The 20,987-nt window shown below is 44.9% G+C and overlaps 1 protein-coding gene across 1 annotated transcript in view; it reads right to left on the bottom strand.

Annotated features, from left to right (window-relative positions):
• oxr1a (oxidation resistance 1a) overlaps positions 1-20,987 on the bottom strand; it is a 54,919-nt gene that overhangs the window by 15,997 nt on the left and 17,935 nt on the right. Inside the window, exons 3-8 of the mRNA XM_080005345.1 lie at positions 18,272-18,379; positions 14,186-14,299; positions 4,236-4,388; positions 3,654-3,838; positions 2,006-2,661; positions 409-568 (exon numbers count right to left, since the gene is read on the bottom strand). Coding sequence (XP_079861471.1) covers positions 409-568; positions 2,006-2,661; positions 3,654-3,838; positions 4,236-4,388; positions 14,186-14,299; positions 18,272-18,379 — 1,376 coding nt within the window. The remainder of the gene's footprint in view (positions 1-408; positions 569-2,005; positions 2,662-3,653; positions 3,839-4,235; positions 4,389-14,185; positions 14,300-18,271; positions 18,380-20,987) is intronic.

Below are 20,987 nucleotides of genomic sequence, written 5' to 3'. Positions count from 1 at the left end.
GCTGTGGACCCCCTGCAACTCCTTCACTGACCCATAGGGGGGGTTGCAGACCTCAATTTGGGAACCCCTGAGATAACTGATCACATATTGACATTGTGGAAAAAAATGAGATGATATAACATGTGATTTACTTTGCTGGGGTTCTTAGTAGTTCTTAAAAACTTTAAATTTAAGTTTTCCCCACAGCATTTACTTACTGGATTTCTTCTCTTTTGCGATACGTATATTGTTTTCCTTAAATCCATGCTTCACCTGTTTTTATTTTGTTTCCATTTATTTTATTTCATCCTCTATCTAGTTTTTTAGGATTTTGTCGATGTCCCGAGTTTTTTCCATACCCTTTGTTTCCAAAACATCCCGACAGAACAAAATATATTCAATATTATTATGATTAAATCGAGTGCTGACCTCTCTTGTGGTACTGCGAACCAGTACTCATGCTTCTTGCCCAGCTGGGCGTACTGCTGCATGGAGGCGCTAGCGTTGGAGACAAAGGTCTTCTTCATGGGCTTCCCCACACGCAGACACAGGAACTTGTGAGTCCGCTGCTTCCGCCCCTCCGCCGACCCTTGGACACGAAAATAATTACATAGCATGTTCATAAAATACCACACCATATGGGATACATGTGTCACAAGCAGGCTAAGAGATGATTCTCAGAGTGATCGGTAGTAACAGGAATCACAGGGAGTGTTCTCTTTTCATTTAATTAGCGAGAACATCACTTAATGCATCTTTAACAAATTTTGAGTATTTTATTCTCTGAAATCTAGGAAAACAAAATACAAATGTGGACACGAGCGTGGAACAAATCATCTTGTAAAACTGCACTGTGTATCTCTCCGATTGTGCTTGCATTATTTTTGCGACCTAGTTGTCATTACTCCGCTTAAAGGATCTTTTATTTTGCTGGTATTGGACGTTTTGTGTCAGAATCAGAGCAAATGGCAGAAATAACAAGAGTTGAAAACTAAAATAAAAAATTAAATAGATCCTCAGTTCTCCTATTAGGCCGTGCAGAGGCCAGTGTCCCCGGACGCTGAAACACAATCTCAGAGAAAGACAAGTTAAATCTACCAAAGACAATGCAACGCAGCAGGAGAAAAACAATTTTCCAAAATGCATTAATACGATGTAATTCGGCGTGTTTCTGATGTTTCTGCAGCCGCTTGTGTGGGTTGTACTAATGCACTAGGAATAAAGGGCAGCCCCGCCAAGACACCTGTGAATAAGAACTGATATTGCAGCCCCGCTCTCTACAGGACAATAATTACCACCAAAATAAATAACAAATCTTTCCTCTAAGTCGCCAGATTTCCCTCCCTCATCACGAGGAGGCAATGTACCTTTGTTCTCTAAGGACCTAGAGAGAATAGAATTAAGCGCAACGGACGTAAAAACCCAACGGAGAGTGAAGTAAATTATAAATAATATAGACAGCCGTCTCTGAAGGAACTTTGATGTTGGGGCTAATCGTCTCAGGCCTCCACCCCCCCCCCCCACGGTGCGTGGTATGTTTGTGTCATTGTGCCGTTTGATAGGATTTAGCTTATCACCTGGAGGAAAGCACGAGGTGCAGACCACCGGCGGCAGTGATCAAAGTGCCGTATAAAGCTGCGTTTACAGCCCAGCTCCCACTGCCGAGGCGATAAGTCTGACCGCCATTTCCCTTCCGCTCACACTTCCAATTACTAGAGCCGAGGTGCCGAGTAGAATTGTAAAGGTTATCGGGACGTAGCAGGAGGGATGTGATTCTGAAGGAGCCCAGGAAATGGACAGAACTCCACTTTGATAATGGAGGTCTTCATAAGAATATGACTGCGTTTCGATACAGATGCTAGGCTGTCGGGCAAGTTTACCGGCAAAGTTATTATGAGAGAGGTCACGTGTCTTAATGCGTTCTTAAGTGTAAATGCCAATCACAAATGATAAATACTTATGTTTTTACCAAGGTACCCAAACTGTATGTTATGTCATTTTCTTTGTGCTTGCAGTGTGTGTTTACCCGCAGAATTCTGTGTGCCTCCCTTCTCCGTCAGCTCTATACTGTCCTTCTGCTCCTTGCACTGTTGCATAGTGTCCGTTTTGGAGTCTCCACTGCCATCGTTGAAAACTCCTTCCTGGCTGGCTGTGGCAGAGGGGTCCGTGGCCCCGGGGCCACCTGAGCTTTGGGACCTGGGACGGGGGGAGCTGCTGCTGGGCCCCTGGGGCTGGCAAGTGGTGCTGGTTGTAGTACACGTGGTGGGTGTGCTAGGGGGCCTCTCTACACTGTGCTGCTTAGATCCCATGGGGGACTGGCTCTGGTTCTCTGTGGCAGTGTTTGGTTGACTGTCCTCCGCTGTGGCGGGCTCCCCTGGTTGGCTGACGGACCCACGGCCAGGCACCTGGGGCTCGGCACCCGTGACGTCCACCAGGGTTACTGTCTGCACCGACTCTGAAGAGGCGCCGGAGGACTTGTTGAGGCGCAGGTCGTCGCTGGAGGCCTGCTCCTCTTCGCGGATGGGGGAGAGTTCGGACTCAGTGAAGACATCCTCGGAGATGGAGCCTTCAGTGCTACGTGGCGCTGTGCTGCCGCTGTCGTTGGCCCCCGGGTCCCGAAGGCGCTGCTCGGTGTCCTTCTGCTGGGAAGGATGTCTTTCTGCCAGCAAAGGCTCCAAGTTTCTGAAAACATTGGAGATTGAAGAGCAGAGGAGGGGCCGTGTGAGGACTGCATACACTTGAGTGGACTTTCTATTAATGGTGTACAAAAGAAGAAGCTGCAGTTGTGTATAAGCAAACAATTCCCATCTATTTAGTCAACCTACTCCATAAGCTCTCTGAATGTTCAGGGTTAGAATGACATGCAAAGAGAGAGGGAGAGAGAGAAAGTGACAAACAGCGAATACGCAGCAGCTGAGAAAACAGCTGGGCCTGGCACAGACAATCATTTGCCATCCCAATAACTGCTCTGTGGGCAACACTCAGCCAGCTAAATACACAACTGTCCAACGCACACACGCACACGTGTAGTGACCCAACAATGGAAAAAGACACCAGAGGGTTCCATAACACTCGACCGGATTCGAGCATGGCATAAACTTAGGTACAAAACAATAAAAGTAAAGCTAATTAAACAAATAAAAAAAGGACTCGGATGGATGAGAGATCTGTGGGAGGAAGGATCAGAAAACCTCTAATGGGACTGTTCCCTGTTGTATTAAAGGAATGGGTGAGCAGTCAGACCGTAGGAGGCTGAACGCATACTTCATTAACCTCTCGTCTAATTGCCACTTCCTTTTTATTTTGGCATGAGGGAGAAAAGAGATTAAACTGTTGGTTGGCTGCTGAAGCAATCTCAGTCAGCCGTGGACGCCGTTAAGTGATTACTGCTGCATTTCTGCAAGGAAGTGCTGTGCACGAGGGAGGAAATGATTGTGTCGGTGGGAGACATCTCCATATTCAATTTATAGGTTAAATGTAGCTGCGTGAGACTTTGTAAAGTATATGTATTTGCAAATTCCGTGCCAAGAGTCGGACTAGTTCAATCGAACAAGTGGTTCAAATTGACGTCATTTTCTTGTCTCTTTACACACCAATAAGAAGACTACTCTTATAAGAAGCCTATAAGAATAAGAAGAATGAGAAGGCTACTCTGGTCCTCTGCTCCTCCTTACTCGGGCACGGTCTCGCGGATTTTGGGGTCGGTGATCTCCTTGCAGATGGCGGCCGACTGGACCTCTTCCAGGGGACACATGATGCCGTACTCCTCGCAGCCGTGGGCCTGCACCAGAGGGTCCATGCGGTGCGGATCGAACATGATGTTGTTAGGAGTCACCAGCAGCACGCCACTCACAGCGCCCTGCGGGGAGGAGGAGCCAGGGGAGGCGAGATAGAGAAAAGATCAAGAGGATCAAGAGTAGATCATTAAATAGGTCAAAAAATTATCAACCCAACAGTAACACAATTATCTTTTTTTTTTTTTTTTTTTAATCACAAGCACCTCAGTCACAAAAACAACTGGAGGCAAAGCTGTGCCTTTTATTCAAGACCACAAATATCCTCAATCAAGTACAAGATATTGACCGCCAACACAGCTCTCTTCAGTGCATTCATTTTGAACCAGAATGAATCAACAATGGCTCGATACCATGGAACCGGGCCGTCTGAGGGAGCCGCCTGGACACAAGGAGAGGGTCCGTGCAGGCAGACCGCCATTACAATATAGCTGATACATTTTACTCGGACGTAGCGCTCACCTTGCCATCCGTGATGTACTTGCAGTTGATCTTGAGGAACTTCTCGGTGAGGGCCTCTTCCTCCTCTGAGGTGGACGACACCACCCTGGAGTGGCGCAGGGCCGAGAACACTGGGGGGTGAGCGCCTTCTGGTCTAGGGGGGCCATCGGAGTCCTGGAGGAGGGGCGGCGTCAAGGCCATTGGCAAAGTAATGAAATTGAGAAAATAAGCAACCAATTAACACAGCAGGACAGTGATCAATGACCAATTTATGGATCTGTTAGGCTTTGTTCTCTTTGGCAAATGGCAAAATTAGGGCCAGAAAATGAGGGAAAATGTAATTATTTCTTCGTTGACAGGGTTTTAGATTTGCTTGCTGAGGGTCTTTACCTTAAAGCTAATAGAAGTGCCATTAGCTTTTTAATCAAACTTCAGCTCTGTCTATAGTTTTTAATCCCCTCTATCAAACGTATATATGAGATTCTCTGAATTAATACGTATATCTTTATAAAGACATTTTGTGCACTGATGGCCAATCAGCTCTAAGGAGTCCTGATAGACTGAATGAAAATAATCATGAAATTGAAGCATAAAAACATTATTTTAATTAACATCATGGGTATAAGAAGCATACACTGAAATACTGTATACACCTACACCACCATTAATATATTTGTGTGTGTGTGTGTGTGTGTAGGGATTAAGAAATCAAACTGGTTTAATAAACAAAAAAACAGACATTAAACTTGTATCATATTACTGCCAAAGCTTTCATTTTATAGTGTCTATAGTAATTTTATATACGGTCTGCACCCATTTTCTCCCATCATTATACTTTCATTTGTAATCCGCAACAGATAGTTGTACAGCTGAAGGGGAATTTAAGGTTTTTTGCTTTAGTACGTTGACAGATACAGCAATTTATGTTGTTGCTTCTTTGTCTGGGCCATTGCAAGTGTGCAGTCTGCCACAGATGGTGTGTCTGCTGGGCTGGAAGCACCAAGCATGGTGGGATGAGAGCTTCTACCAGTGGCTTGTTGCCATGCAATATCTGAGCACAAGCAGTGGCTGGCTGAATGACTGACTGACTGACTTTCATGTGTCTGTCCATGAGGAAGGTCTGTGTGCAGATTTTCAGCTTGATGGTATGTCAATAGTAGGAGGTAATAATGGCTGACTGAGGAGTGGCATCAGCTGACTGTTTGTCTCACTGAACGACTCTGGAAGACAGACTGCCTCGCGAAACCTGACCGACAGCAGGTCAGGCTAAAGAAGTGATGAGTAAACTGATGAGAAAACAGAAAGGTAAGGGAAGAGGCAGTGGTGGGAAATTTTAGACCAGAGAAGTATGAGGAGACGGGGGGTAGGGAGTGAGAGAAAGACACGCGAGAAACTGAGAAAGGTGCTGCGGCTCTATGGGACGCCGAGATCCGGCAGATGGACAATGCGTGAGGAGTCGGAGAACAACTGTCTGCTGGCCCCTTGACATGCGCACCCACGCGCCTCCCCGTCTGTCTCCAGAACAGTCGACAAACAGCCCGCAGCAGATGACCCACACCGATACAAACCAGCCCAGACACTAGCAGCAGGGGAGGACGAGAGGGCTGGCCAATCTGTTACAGTCCAAACAAGCCTCTCTGACAAGGACGAGTAGGAAGGGACCGGAAAGTGGAAACCCAGCTGGATCATACAGTATATGCCCCTTCCAGGCAAACTCATGTAAAAACAGGCGTTCAGCAACCAGATAAAACGGTCATGGATGGGGATCACGTGTGGGAATCTGAGTGCCTTAAACTTCTGCTTCATGGGGGCTTGGTGGTTAAGTTGGACATCACAGCGCACTTCTTCCCTCCACGTCTCATTGCCTTTGGTCTGATCAGGCACTCCAAAATAACCCTTTCAGTCGCCGACAGATGACGCTAACATCAAGTGTGTCAGAGGAATATTTTATCAACATGCACAGCGCAAGTTTGCAAAGAGGGTTACACCACACACATCTAGAATTAAACATAGACCCGGGAGTCAAAACACGTCCTCCCTCATACACATGAACAACAAAAACCATCTCATCTTCCCCAATCATCAAATCTAGCACATCTGAGAAAAGGGATGTTATGTGGTGGAAAGAACCAGGCTCCAGTCGCACAACCCACACTGGCTTGGCAATCTTTTCGGACCACATTGGAAAGGACAGGGAAACAACCCAGTTGTTACTGTAGCCCCTGTAAGTCTTTAAAGTACAGTTCTTAAGCTATTATCATTTAAACTTTTTCTATAGGACCAAAAGATTATGTGTTCCGTACCTTAGATCCAAGATGTGATGTTTGTCACCTCACTGGAGACATGCCACGTACCAGCCTGCTTCAAATCTTCCACCATCATCTCGATCCCAGAAAAGCAAAGGACAACAGGTCTTAATGATTACAGACCCGTCGCCCTGACCTCTGTGGTGATTAAGTCTTTTGAACGCCTTGTGCTGTCCCACCTCAAATCCATCACAGACCCTCGACTGGACCCCCTGCAGTTTCGCCTACAGAACCAACAGGTCTGTAGATAATGCAGTAAACTTGGCCTTCCACTTCATCCTCCAGTACCTTGGATCCCCAGGAACCTATGCCAGGATCCTGTTTGTGGATTTCAGCTCTGCCTTCAACACAATCATCCCGGCTCTCCTGCAGGACGAGCTTTCCCAGCTGAGCGTGCCTGACTCCAGCTGCAGGTGGATCACAGACTTCCTGTCTGACAGGAGGCGTCACGTGAAGCTGGGAAAACACATCTTTCCGACTCCCAGACCATCAGCAGTGGTTCCGCTCAAGGCTGCGTTCTTTCTCCTCTGCTCTTCTCCCTATATACCAAAAGCTGCACCTCCAGCCACCTCTGTCAAAAGCTCCTGAAATTTGCAGACGACACCACCCTCATTGGGCTCATCTCTGGTGGGGATGAGTCCACCTACAGGTGGGAGCATGACCACCTGGGTACTTTGGTGCAACCAGAACAACCTGCAGCTCAACACAGTGAAGACAGTGGAGATGGTTGTGGACTTCAGGAAGAACGCAGCCCCACTCACCCCCATCACCCTGTGTGACTATTCAGTCGACACTGTGGAGTCCTGCCACTTCCTGGGAACCATCATCTCCAAGGACCTCAAGTGGGAGCTGAACATCAGCTCCATCATCAAGAAAGCCCAGCGGAGGACGTACTTCCTGCGGCAGCTGAGGAAGTTCAACCTGCCAGAGACGTTGATGGTGCACCTCTACACCTCCATCATTGAATCCATTCTCACCTCCTCCATCACCATCTGGTACGCTGCTGCAACCACCAAGGACAAGGGCAGACTGCAGCGTGTCATTTGCGCCGCTGAGAAAGTGATTGGCTGCCATCTGCCATCTCTCCAGGACCTGCACGCCTCCAGGACCCTGAGGCGTGCAGGTAAGATTGTGGCTGACCTCTCCCACCCCGACGCACACTGTTTGAAACACTTCCCTCTGGCAGGAGGCTGCTGTCCAACAAGGCCAAAACCTCTCGCCACAAGAAAAGTTTCTTCCCGTCTGCAACTGGCCTCATCAACAAGGCCTGGGGACCCCCCCCCCCCATAGACACTACACAGACCTGTACCCTTGAATTAAATTGATATGTCAATGCGTTACATTAACACACATTCTTCAACAGCCTTATTTAACATATTCTTATATATTTCACATATTGTTTTCCTATTGTTCTATTTTACATTTATGTTTCCTGTATGCACCGAACACCAAGACAAATTCCTTGTACGTGTAAACTTACTTGGCATGAAAGACGATTCTGATTCTGTATGATGTATGTATGATGTATATTCAACAGAGGTTTGCACAAATTAGTTCATTGTGCTTCTAACATATTCTTAAATAAAACGTGTAGCGCTGTCCCAGACTTAAGATTTTCCTAGTCGACAATTGGTCGTCAGTTCATGATATAAAATTATTTAAATATATGTTTTTGGGGCTCAGAAAATGGTTTTGAGTTCCAGGGCTGAGAAAGAATGTTATAACATTAATCCAGATAAATACAAAACTTAATAACCAGCCTTTCAGTAAATGTAAAGTGCTGCACGCGCAAAGCGAGCGGTGTGTTTACTCCAGTTAAACATTACAGTACATAGGTCCCATTGTTATTTTAATTAATGAATACATTTAAATTACATATTGACATAATTTGCACTGAACTGTGGTGTACGGAGGATCGTTTTCTCTGTGTTGGGCGTCACCTCGATAGAGACCCCTCATCGGGCGCCTTTCCCCGTATCCGGCCAGAAAGTAGGAATGCCGGCTTGACAGCACCCCAACCTTGCCGCTTCACGGGGCCACTTACTCGCCTGCCTTCCCGTTCCGATCCGGGGCCTGGGTGCACCACTGGCCTGACTCCGCCCGGTCCGTTGGGGAGGTGGAGCTCAAGCGCGCGTGATATGCCTGAAAGATGGCGAACTATGCCTGGGCAGTGGCATTTAAAATATAATTTGTTTATTGAAGAGTGATTCATGGTTTCAAATGGCTCTTATAATACATGCAATATATTTTTTATAATATATGCAATATTTTTTTCAGGCTTTCAGACTAGTCAACTTGTCTAACTATAAACTTTTGTTTTAATGTCAGGGAAATTAGTTGTTAGAAACATCCCTATTCTGAATGTGTCTGACAGTCAGCAAGGGGACTGAACATTTTGTTCATTTATCTGTAACACCAACACAATAACTTATAAATGTAATTCGCAAGCGCTGCACACACGCATGAAGCGAGCCGCCTGTTAATTACCGGCAAAAGCTGCTCATCAAAAGCTGTAATTATTCGTCTGAATGTGTCGGAACAACCAGCAAGGAGACTGAACATTTATTTTTGTTCAAATTTGTTTAAAATTAAAAGCCCTCTCGCTTTTCATACACGGATCCAGCCATATAGGTTTTAAGGTTAATTTTCACAAGGCGCAGCCCCGAATGGAGTTTTGTTTTTTTTTCCTTGCGACTAACCAACAAATTACAAACTTGGTCGACTAAGACTCTTCTCGTCGACTAACGTTTGGTCGACTATTTGGGGGCAGCCCTAAAAATGTGTCAGCGCAGACCATTCCATCCAATCGTCGCTCACCTTTTCGCATCTTCCTCTCCTCCAGTCTTCCTTTTCTCTAGGCTGACCAACATGGATTGAGAGTATTGACCGACTGAATGGACGAGCACTAGGAAGATCGAAGTACAAGACTCTGTTTTTCACCTTCCTCCCTCTGTAGGTAGACGTATAATAATACATGTCTACCTATTGACAGTAGACATTAAAAATTCACATAGATGGTAAACTTGCCTCAACCCAACAGATTGAAATGCCCCTAATTCACATTTTAAGGAAAAGGAAGGTGCTGTAAAAGTGGAGGGACGGTGTTAGTCAGACTCTTTGTGTCCAGAAAATGTAATGCTTGTGCTCCCCGAATGTGAAATTGACCTCAACCCAACTGCCATAATTCTGAAAAATATAGCATCTTTGCGCTGCTGCTTTCTTTGCACTAGTAAAACTCTGATATATTTGAAACATGTATTTGTACACCCCCCCCTTCACTCAGCTCCAAGGCACAGCGTATTGTTCTAGAATCGCAGATCCAAACAAACGCTCAAGGCCTCATGCCAGGTTTATGTTTACCATTTTCCTACAAACCCTCACATCATTCACACACAATTTAGAACTTCAGCGCTCAGCCTGCAGGAGCTTCCACCACAGCCATATTACATTATAAACAGCCAAGCCGCATTTCCACAAGTCAACTGGTAGATATGGCTGTCACAGAAAAAAACCTTTAAGAGAAACAACATTGAGAAGGTGACCCAACGGTGGAGAGCCAGGAGAGGCTGGCACGAAGAAGATGCACCCTCTCCTTGTTGTCAAATGACCAGGATTTAGCTTGGCAATGGGACGTTAAGTGCATGACATCAAAGATAGCATGAGGGGGAGGATGACAAGGCGCAATGCAATGCAAAGGAGAGGGAGGGAGCGGTGGAAAGAGGGGACCGTATTGGTAGTGTAGAGAGCAAAGGCAAGAAAAGAGGAGAGAGGGAGGTGTCTGGTATGAGCTGCAGCAGATGACAACAGGGCTGAAACACACATGCACAAATCAATACCCCCTTTGCTGCTCACTTATATTTGTGCAACCTGAGTCCCTGGCAGAGGCAACAAATCAAATCTAGGGGCAGTCCTTAAAAAGCTTGTTTTCCAATTACTGCTGTAGTCTGCAAGGGAAAGGGGTGGAGAGGGGGATTTATCAGGGGGAAGAAAAGTCAGCAACAGGGTTGGAGAGAAGGGTCCACAATTCAAGAGTCATTTGTGTAATGAATGGAAACTCCAGGTGTTAAAATTTGCTTTCTCTCTCTGCAGCAACACATGACGGCAGCGTGCCACCCTGCTTTGACCTTGATAGAGTGAGGGATCCAAAAAAACAATCCATAGCTCCACCTTGTGGGCATGGCCCAATTCACAAGAAACAGTCGTTGGCATTGAAATTCCTATAGTCAGTAATGAATTGCGACGTTAATAAGGCAACAGGAAATGGTTTCATATTAGAGGATTACATTGACATAAAACAAGCCATCTGCAATCCAGCACATGAGATTTTATTAGAATGCTGAAAGGTAACATATTTCTCATTGTAAACACGACCGGTAGACGCATTTTATGGCGGCCGGGCCTAATTAAGCGTGCAGCCTCGGTACACTGTGTGAAAGCAACTATTCAGGTAATCCGGACTGGACACTAATTTTAGATGGCACCCCAGTTGAAGGACAGAGGGAAGGTGGGAAGGGAGGGAGAAAAAATGTAACTACTGTATGGAGGACGGAGGTGTGGATGCCAGAAGAGGAAGACGCAGGGAAGGTCAGAGCAGTGGGCAGAGGGAGCCAATGTGTCACTGTGTGCTTGTGAGAGAGTGCATGTGTATCTGTCAGAGTATAGGGATGGTCTGGAATAGGACAAAAAGGACATGTCTACCCACATTGAGGACCAGGAAGCAAGTATGCCAGCAAGCTGGTGGCTGCCAGATAATCTAATGACAGCAAGGCCGCCAGGCAGAGGGTCGGTCAGCCAGCTCTCTCACACACACACACACACACACACACACACACACACACACACACACACACACACACACACACACACACACACACACACACACACACACACACACACACACACACACACACACACACACACACACACACACCAGCCAGCCAGCCAGCCAGCCAGCCAGCCAGCCAGCCAGCCAGCCAGCCAGCCAGCCAGCCAGCCAGCCAGCCAGCCAGCCAGCCAGCCAGCCAGCCAGCCAGCCAGCCAGCCATGCCTACAAGATATGTTACTTCCTACATTTCTATATTTATCCAAACCTAAAAGAGAGGTTTTTCTTTTTAGTTGGCTAGATATTGGCTCGTGCATTGGTATTACTACACTTTCCAGAGCCATTCATTTGGGTAATATCCTCATTGAGACTTGTCCACCGAGCACCAAAATAGGCTTGAATTTAAAATATGTTTGATTCTGGGGGGGGGCTGGAGTGGGTTATTAAGGTTCTTCCTAGGGTTTTAAATCAAATGGCACCTGGATGCTGCTTCAACACCACACACACACACACACACAGAGAGAAGGGAGTGAGATAAGGGATGAAAGGGAGGAAGAGAGACAAAGGGAGGAAGAGTAGAAAAGGAATGAGAAAGAAAGTGTAAGAAGGGGAGGAAGATAGCGAGATAAGGGGAAAAGTAGAGTTAGAGAGAGAGAGAGAGAGAGAGAGAGAGAGAGAGAGAGAGAGAGAGAGAGAGAGAGAGAGAGAGAGAGAGAGAGAGAGAGAGAGAGAGAGAGAGAGAGAGAGAGAGAGAGAGAGAGAGAGAGAGAGAGAGAGACACACACACACACACACACACACACACACACACACACACACACACACACACACACACACACACACACACACACACACACACACACACACACACACACACACACACACACACACACACACACACACACACAAGCCTTCCACTCACACTTCCTCTACCTAAAATAATTGCTGCCTGGCTGCTCATTCCGGCAAAGCGTGATCCCTCCATTCATTAGTTTCTCTAAATATCAGACATGGCATCACTTTTAAAAGGCTTAATTTCTCCTCAGTCGCAGCCCGTCTCTCTGATCCTTCCCCGGCGGAGAGCCACAGAATACGCTCCCGTTCTCGCAGGCGTGACCCAAATAGATAAGTAGTAAACCAGCGTGGCCTTTCTCTTGGCAAATTAATGGATGGAGATGTGGAGGGAGGCGGCACATGACAATGACAATGGCTGTGGCGTCAGGATGCGGGGATGGCAGCTGTACTGGCCCCGGCAGCATCCATCTTCTTTAACAGTGGTGAGAAGGAAGGGGGAAAAAAAGAAAAAAAAGAAAACAGACGTCCGTTGCTATGGAGACCAGCAGTGTCGACGGTGGGGGACACACGGTCATATTTCATGAGGGTCCGCCGGGGTAACTGCGGTCCATAATGATTGGCCCATTCAGATGCTGCGGACACTGTACCTGAGAGACATGACCTGCATCGCTGGTCTGAGAGGCTCTCAGAGAGCAGAATGGTGTGTATGTTTGTGTGTGGGGTGTTGCTGTAAGACAGAACCGATCGAAGAAGTCACAACAGGGGGAGGAGACAAAATAAAATAAAAGCACCTGCGTTTGTGTCCCTGATGTTCTAAGAGTGAAGTGGTAGCAGGAAGGTACATAAAATGGCAACCATTCTCAAGACCTCACCTAGAGCCGACGCTGCTTTTAAACTGAACAATTATGACTTTACGCTTCTGCCAAACATGTCTTTAAAGTCAAAATATTTCCAAATGACGAAAGTGTCCAGAATACAAACTGAAGGACTGGACTGGTGAATCATCACTTCTATGAGGCTGGAAATTCTCTTCGAGCTCACACTTCTCTGTTCCTGTCGGCCGATTAGACTGTGTAAGACGGCCACACTCGTACGAGATCAAGTGATAGATCTCTGCACCATCGCAGACGTCTTAACCCGTAACAGCCTGGATGAAGGAATTACTCCAAATTCAACCAAGTGGAGGAATCCATCAGCTGGCAAAGCGCATGTTCATGCCGACGAGTGTATTAAAACACAGATTTATCACTCTGTCCTGTCCTTGGACCATACCACATTCTCTATTGTCCGTCCTGTCCAATATTAGACATTTGTTATTGTCTGCCCTGACTCCTGTCCTTGTATAATATTAGCCACTTGAAGCCTGTCCTGTCTTTGATGGCATGACAAATCATTCTGGATGTTTGCCATTAAATTGATGATCAACATTGCTCAGACCGAGCCGAGCATGAGTCAGTGCGCAAACAGTACATGTGCATGTGTACAAGGGCGAAGAGCGCAGGGGAATTTGTGTGTCTGTGTGTTTTCACATTAACATTACTGACTCAATATTACTGCCCAGGCTCATGGCGATGGATGACTACAACTGGGTCATCGTGCACCAGCATGATGAGTAGATTGCAATGGCAGCAGTTTACATTATCTTCAACTCCATCTGTTGCATACGGTATGCAAGACAAGCCATTGCCCCACACACACACACACACACACACACACACACACACACACACACACACACACACACACACACACACACACACACACACACACACACACACACACACACACACACACACACACAAACATTTTGCATTGTTCTGAGCTCTTGCTGTATCGGTCAAGCAAAGGCAAGAGCTAGACAAAAGACAATGCAATGCATGTGTGTACGTGAGCATTCCACTCTACCCTGGATACTAAGTACTGATCTGCAAATGAGACGGGTAAAATGTTATATACCTGTATGTATATTCATCGTACTTAAGATATGGAGGACGTCTGTGTTGTGTGATGTACTGCCGGATTGTGTGCGGGCGGCATGGTCAACGTACCGTCACTTTCTCTAAGTCAGCCTCTGAGGAGGTGGGAGACAGGGGGCTGATGGGACTGAGGGAGGGGGAGCTTCCCACACTGGAGACGCACTCGGGGTCAGGAACGTACAGAACCTGCAAACACAATCCATGTCTGTATTTACACAGGCTTTGCCTTGGTGCAAACACACATGCATTAGATCACATGCAAATACAGATAAAATAAATAAAAAATAAATAACACACAGAATGTAGTATTAGCATGCTCCTTGACATATACGACATGTATCGTATATACACACACACACACACACACACACGTTTTCAGTGTGACAAAGCCAATAACATGAATACGTGAAATGGCTTCATTTTATTAACAGGCGAAAACAGTACAGTGGAAGTGTGTGATGTTTGAAAATCAGTCAAAGACCACATGCTGGAAATGTTCTCATAATAGATGGGTGATATTTTTTTTCAGTGAATGTATGCATGTCTGTGTGCTTTGTCAGTCATGACACTGTCATGGAGATCCAAATAAAAGTATCTATACGCTTGCTTTCGATCTGAATAAGAGCAGTAAGGGGTCGGCTCACTGTTGCTAGCCCTGAGAGCTCAACACACTGCAGCTTCAGAAAACACATGCAAATACTGTAGATAAAACACAAGCAAATTAAGAAAACATCTTAACCAATTTGACAACACATGCGCAGAATTTAGTAAACGTGCCGCAAATCCAGACATGTTGAATGAACTGTACACCAAATCGCTTTGTAAGTTCAAAAAAATACACAGCTGCGTTAACGGAAAACACAAATGCAAAAGCCACAACATTAGGAAAGTGAGCCACAATGGATGCACGGATTTATCTACAATAAACTATATTAAAATAAATTGTTGTGTCTAATCATATATAAGAATTTATCTGAATAGTAAGTAAACGATTAGAATCTTTTGGGTGAGAGGGATACACTCACTTGAGAGTACGAACAAATCAGTGATTCATTGGCAGGGATACACTCACTCACCGACTGAGTGCGAGCGAACGTGGTTCCGAATCACGTTATGAACGGATCGTTTCAGGAAGTGATTCAGTTCAGTTTGTCCACCCAAAAGATTTGAATAGTTCGAACGACACAACACTATCACGGAGCCGGTAGATGCTGTTTTCTCTGGAATGATGCACTTAGATGGCTTAAATAAAAACTGTGGATTGATATAAAAGTTGTTTTTCTATTTCTTAATTGCATTGAGGATTTGGACCTGGTGGTGTCGCGATTGATGTGATAGTTGCGGCTCCAGGTTATTACTTGTACAAATTCTTATATATAATTACACACAAAAAAAGTAGTTTATTTTATTGAAAATAAATCAGCATATCCGTTGTGGCTCACTTCTGTAATATAGCTTTCGCAGTTGTGTTTTTCAAATTTGCAAAGCGTTTTGGTATGCATGTCTGGATTTGCAGCCTGTTTTCTAAATGCCGCGCATGTGTTAAATTGGTGAAGAAATTTTCTTAATTTGCTTGTATTTTCTCTTTTTGCATGTGTTTTAAGTTGCAGCGCGTTCAGCTCTCATGGCCACTGTACTGGAGCGATACACAGACTGTTCTAGAAGCTCCTCAGAGAACACCGTGTAGACGCTCAAATGATCTATTCGGGAATAAAAAAAAAAAAGCTTAAAAGTTGTAATAATCGAGCCACGGCAGAGCACCTGCTAGCTATCCATGTGGGATTTCTAGAACTGGTGCATGTGCAGCTGCCGCTGTTGTGTGGAGCTGTGGAAGCAGAGGAGCACTGATGCTGTTTGGACACAGCTCAAGTCGGCATTGTTTGTCGTGGCGGGAGCTGAGCGAGCACCAAAGGGATTGGGGAGTGTGGCTCGTCCCGTTAGGACAGGATTTCCTCTTTGCGCGGCAAGAAATAGAGGGAAAACATTATTTTGGACTCGTACATATTTAAAAAAAAAAAAAAAAGTACCCCATTTATAACCTGGGTTCCATTTCTTCTTAAAGCGAGTGAAGTACCCAAGAGCGTCGATTTAGCACTGGGCTAAGCAGACGAAAGATGGATGGTTGCGTCACATTTCTTAGGCTTAGGAGTATTCAAATCCGCTTACATTAAATTATTCTATGGTGGTTGAGCAAAAGTGTCATCGACAATGTTAACATGGGAACAAAAAAATAAAAATGAATTATATGATATATCGGAAGAACCCATGTTAACACCACACTTTCATTATGATTGTCATTATGATGTCATTATGATTAGATGTGCATTACACTGACCTTATTTTGGATCAGCCACAACATTGAAACTACTGACAGGTGACGTGAATAACATTGCTCATCTCATTGCAATGGCAGCTCTCAAGGGGTGGGATATATTAGGTAACAAGTGAACAGTCAGTTCTTGAAGTTGATGTGTTGGAAGCAGGAAAAATGGTCAAGTGTAAGGATCTCAGTAACTTTGACGAAATTGTGATGACTAGACGACTGGGTCAGAGCATCTCCAAAATGGCAGGACTTGTGGGGTGTTCCTGGTATGCAGTGGTGAGTACCTACTAAAAGTAGTCCAAGGGAGGACAACCGGTGACAGAGTCATGGGCGCCCAAGGCTCATTGATGCCTGGAGCGATGATGGAGCGAAGTCTAGTCAGTCTCCTCCAATCAACATTACTTTGTAGATAAGGGTAATAACTACATGCCACACGTAAAAGGAATTAAGTCAGCGTTACTAATTTAATCTTGTCTAGTCGCTCTTGTCCAATCCCACAGAAGAGCCACTGTTGCACAAATTGTTGAAAAAGTTACTGCTGGCTATGATAGGAAGGTGTCAGAACACACCGGGCATCGCAGCTTGCTGCGTATGGGTCAGAGTGCCCATGCTGACCCCTGTCCACCGCCGAAAGCGCCTACAATGGACACGTGACCATCAGAACTGGACTGCGGGGGAATGGAAGAAGGTGGCCTGGTCTGATGCATCACGTTTTCTTCTACATCATGTGGATGACTGGGGTTAGGGTCCGATCCGATCCAGCATCTATGGCATATGCTGGAACAACAAGCCCGATCCATGGTGGCCCCACCTCACAACTTACAGGACTTAAAGGATCTGCTGATAACGTCTTGGTGCCAGATACCACAGGACACCTTCAGAGGTCTTGTGGAGTCCATGCCTCGACAAGTCAGAGCTGTTTTGGCGACAGGGAGGGGAGCTACACGATAAAAGTGTCTATAAGTAGTGGTTCTAATTTTGTGGCTGATTGGTGTATACTCCATGCTATAGTGTCACACTATGCTCCTACACCCTTAGATTAAGCTGTAAGTGTAGTAGTGACCTGAGAGTCATGTGATATCAGAATTACAGTGCATACATTCTCTCCAGGGCAGTGTTTAATTTAATCAGCATGTAGTCTTTAATTTAATCAGCATGTACTCAATACAGTACAAAATGTACTCTCCTTTATTTGCATGGTTAATAAACCTGAAATTCAACATGACGTAACCGGCTAGGCCAAAAGAAGTTGCTCTTGATAGAGCTTCCCAGCATGTGGTTGAGACCTATGACACTGACAAGAATTACAGCACCACTAACATGGCTATGTCTGTTATGACAATTTTGCTAAAAACAAAAAGGTTTTCAGCTCCAACCCAAGACTCCAACATTTCTTTGTAGATAAGTGTAATAACTACATGCCGCACGTAAAAGGAATTATTAAGTCAGTGTCACTAATTGAATCTTGTTAACGGCTAAGTTGCGTTTAGCTGTTTATGTGCTTGTGAAAATGTAACCCATGCTATGGTAGCCATAGGTTGGTCAGAGGCTGCAGTGGTGAGCAGGTGAGGAAAATACATTAGGAAGATATGTGACTATGTGAATAGCGATTTTGTATGGACACAACCTCCAAAACCCTTTTATGTCCCAGGTTTCCATTTATTCCAATTCAACTGAAAAGACTATGACGGTGAAATAATGTGCTCTCAAGGGAAAAACAAACCATTACAAATAAGCAAAAACATTTCCGAGATAAGAGGTTTTTGGAGGACATCAGTGGAAGGTGAGGCAGTTTGTGGCTGTTACAGTGATTGGGTGCACGACTGGGTCCACACCTGGCCAGGCACCACGGCCCTGGAAAACAGCTTGTTGAGCTGCACCAGCTCGTTGGGTGTGGTGTCAAACTTGAGCGCAATGCTGTTCAGCGTGTCCCGGGATTCCACCTGGACCACAAAAGAAGAGAGGGGCACAGAGCATCACTTCCTGGTTCCTGTTGAGCGTGCCAATCAGCAGGGGCCATTCCACACAGAAAAAACAAAAAACAAAAAAAACAACACAACTGGGAAAAAACAAGAACAAAATGTGCAACCGTGAGTGCGAAAGCAGCCTTTCCTGAAGATACATTCTAAAACGTTAAGGTTTGTTATTAAACATTTTCAATCATCGTTTGTTTCGTTAGAGATGTCGATATATATTTTTTTCTCTCCCTGAATAACACCACTGGCCAGGCGATCGTACTGGTGGTTGACTGGGTATGTGTTATCATGGGTGCGGCGATGCAGTGAGGAAGCTGCGTGGACATGTCAGCTGAGGTCTTGTCTTGCCTTGTGACTTACTCACGTAGCATCATCTGCCATTTATTTCCACCCAGGGACACAGAACATACATCCAGTGTGCATTGTACGCATTGTTTGTGCGCCAACACAGAGGTGCACTGTTTTAACAACTCGAAGCCAAATTGTCTCTCGGGCTAAGTGAGACAGGGCTCTGTGTGTGTGTGTGTGTGTGTGAGAGAGAGTGACTTGGGTTAAAACAAACCATCGGCATTGACACCGGCACCTCCACCCTGTGCTCAACTATTGCACCATGACACAGATGCGTTTGCTTGTCTGCACAAGTTAAAATCCAAACAAAAGAGACGTGCTCTCTGCGTCTGAACTGTTTAAGTGGCTTACATGTCCTGAGGGGGTTTCTACGTCCCAAATAAGGACGACAGGCGTGTCAGAAACTCCTTATGTGTGTGTGAGAAAACGGGAACGCGGAAGGAATGTGCGCTTGGGGGGAGGGAACTAGATGGTTAGTAGGTTGTGACAGTGTGTGCGCGGAAAGCAGGTCGGGCTCTCAGCTATACATAATCAGGGAATAACGGCACAGTTTGTTTTCGTAGAGCAGTCATGGAACTTTCTCTAAGGCCTTGTGTATGTGTGCAAGATAGATGCATGTTTATGACTGACAAAAACAGCAAGGAATGTGAGCTCCAGTAAATCCTTATTATGGCGGATTCTTTCTGTGTGGATATTCTTGACTTGACGGACTTAGACACTACGGCTGGGTGATATTGACAAAATCAAATAAAATTTTATTTGATCACAATTTACCATGATTTTGATTATTTGAAGATATGACTACTATTAGCGCCATTATATAATATAGCTATCTTTACTTATATCAAGAGTATATTGATCAGTGTTCCGGTTATCTGGTAATTGCCGGTTTTTAACTGGAAAAATCTGTTGACGTCTGACATATTTAAATCTCTCCGGTCATAATGTCCAGAGAAAATAATTCCTTTCAAGCACAATTTGAATAAGTCCTGTGTGGATCATTTTGATAAAAAAAAAAAAACAAGTCTGCAGATCTGTTTATTTCTGTGCTCTGCAAGTTGCAAGGGGAAACCATTCAGTTTGGACAATCTAAAGCTGATCTGAAAGCTTCACTTCTGACCAATCACGTTTGTCGATATAGAACTAAGCCCCGCCCCCTCCCTCGTGGACAGGTTGCACTTGTAAACACACACACGGAGCGGACACAGGCGCAGCGTCTAAAACCCTGAGGAGAAACAGAGAGATGTGTCGTTTTTAAAAAAATGTAATATATTTAAGTTCCGACTCAAACAGACGGTAAATCTTCATCGTGTCAAATATGTCAATGGGAAATCCCGACCTAGACTGACAACACCACAAACTATTATTTATTTAGACCTACTTGGCATATTTATTTAGTTTTTGGTTTGGTCAAAATTTTATTTTAGTGAAATGTGAATTTAAGCGCCTGCACTTGTTACTAATTGTTGACAAACAGAAATTATTTGATTTCAAGTAGTAATATTCGTAAAAAAAATGTTTTTATTTTGACAATAACGTTGTCTGACAGGACTTATATATTTTTTTATTGAATATGAAAGATTAAATATCTACATGCCTTGATGATGTCATTCTATATATAGCCTGCTTATCAATTGATTTTAAGCTCAATAAACACAGATAATAATTGACCGGAATCTCTCCCATTTGTCCGGGAAATGTAAAATCTTCCAGGACACGTTGAATGACACCAATGTTTTTCTAACGGAATCTCTGATATTGATATAGCTGCTACCAATTCACCAAGCTTCAACCAACACACACGCAATAAGTCATAGGTAGGAAGGGAGTGAGAAAACCCAGACAAAATCATTGGGAAAAACTAGTAATGCAGGATTTATAGGTTTGAGACAGCCAGAAACTCGGAAGCCTTTCGCCAGAGTATAAATCCCTTCCTTAAATCTTTTTCGAGTTGGGCCAAATGATGGCAGAAGCCCAAACGCCGAAACACTCACAGCCCGTTTGTTTTCAGGTAGCCACCGTAACCCACGAGGCTTTCAATTCGGAAAAACAACTTTGAGCTCCTCTCCATTTCTGGTGAGTGGGACAGCAAAGCATGAGACAAAACCCATTTAGAGAGATTAAGTGGAGAAGTGTGCATCAACAAAAAAGTGGTTACCAAACACAACTGGGTGGAAGTTTTATTTCAAATATTTGGACTATGCAAAGCTAACATGATTAAGCAAAG

This window comes from Zeus faber (genome assembly GCF_960531495.2).
Source record: "Zeus faber genome assembly, chromosome: 8".
In the NCBI taxonomy this organism is placed as follows: domain Eukaryota; kingdom Metazoa; phylum Chordata; class Actinopteri; order Zeiformes; family Zeidae; genus Zeus; species Zeus faber.
This window is presented reverse-complemented; position numbering and strand designations above follow the sequence as displayed.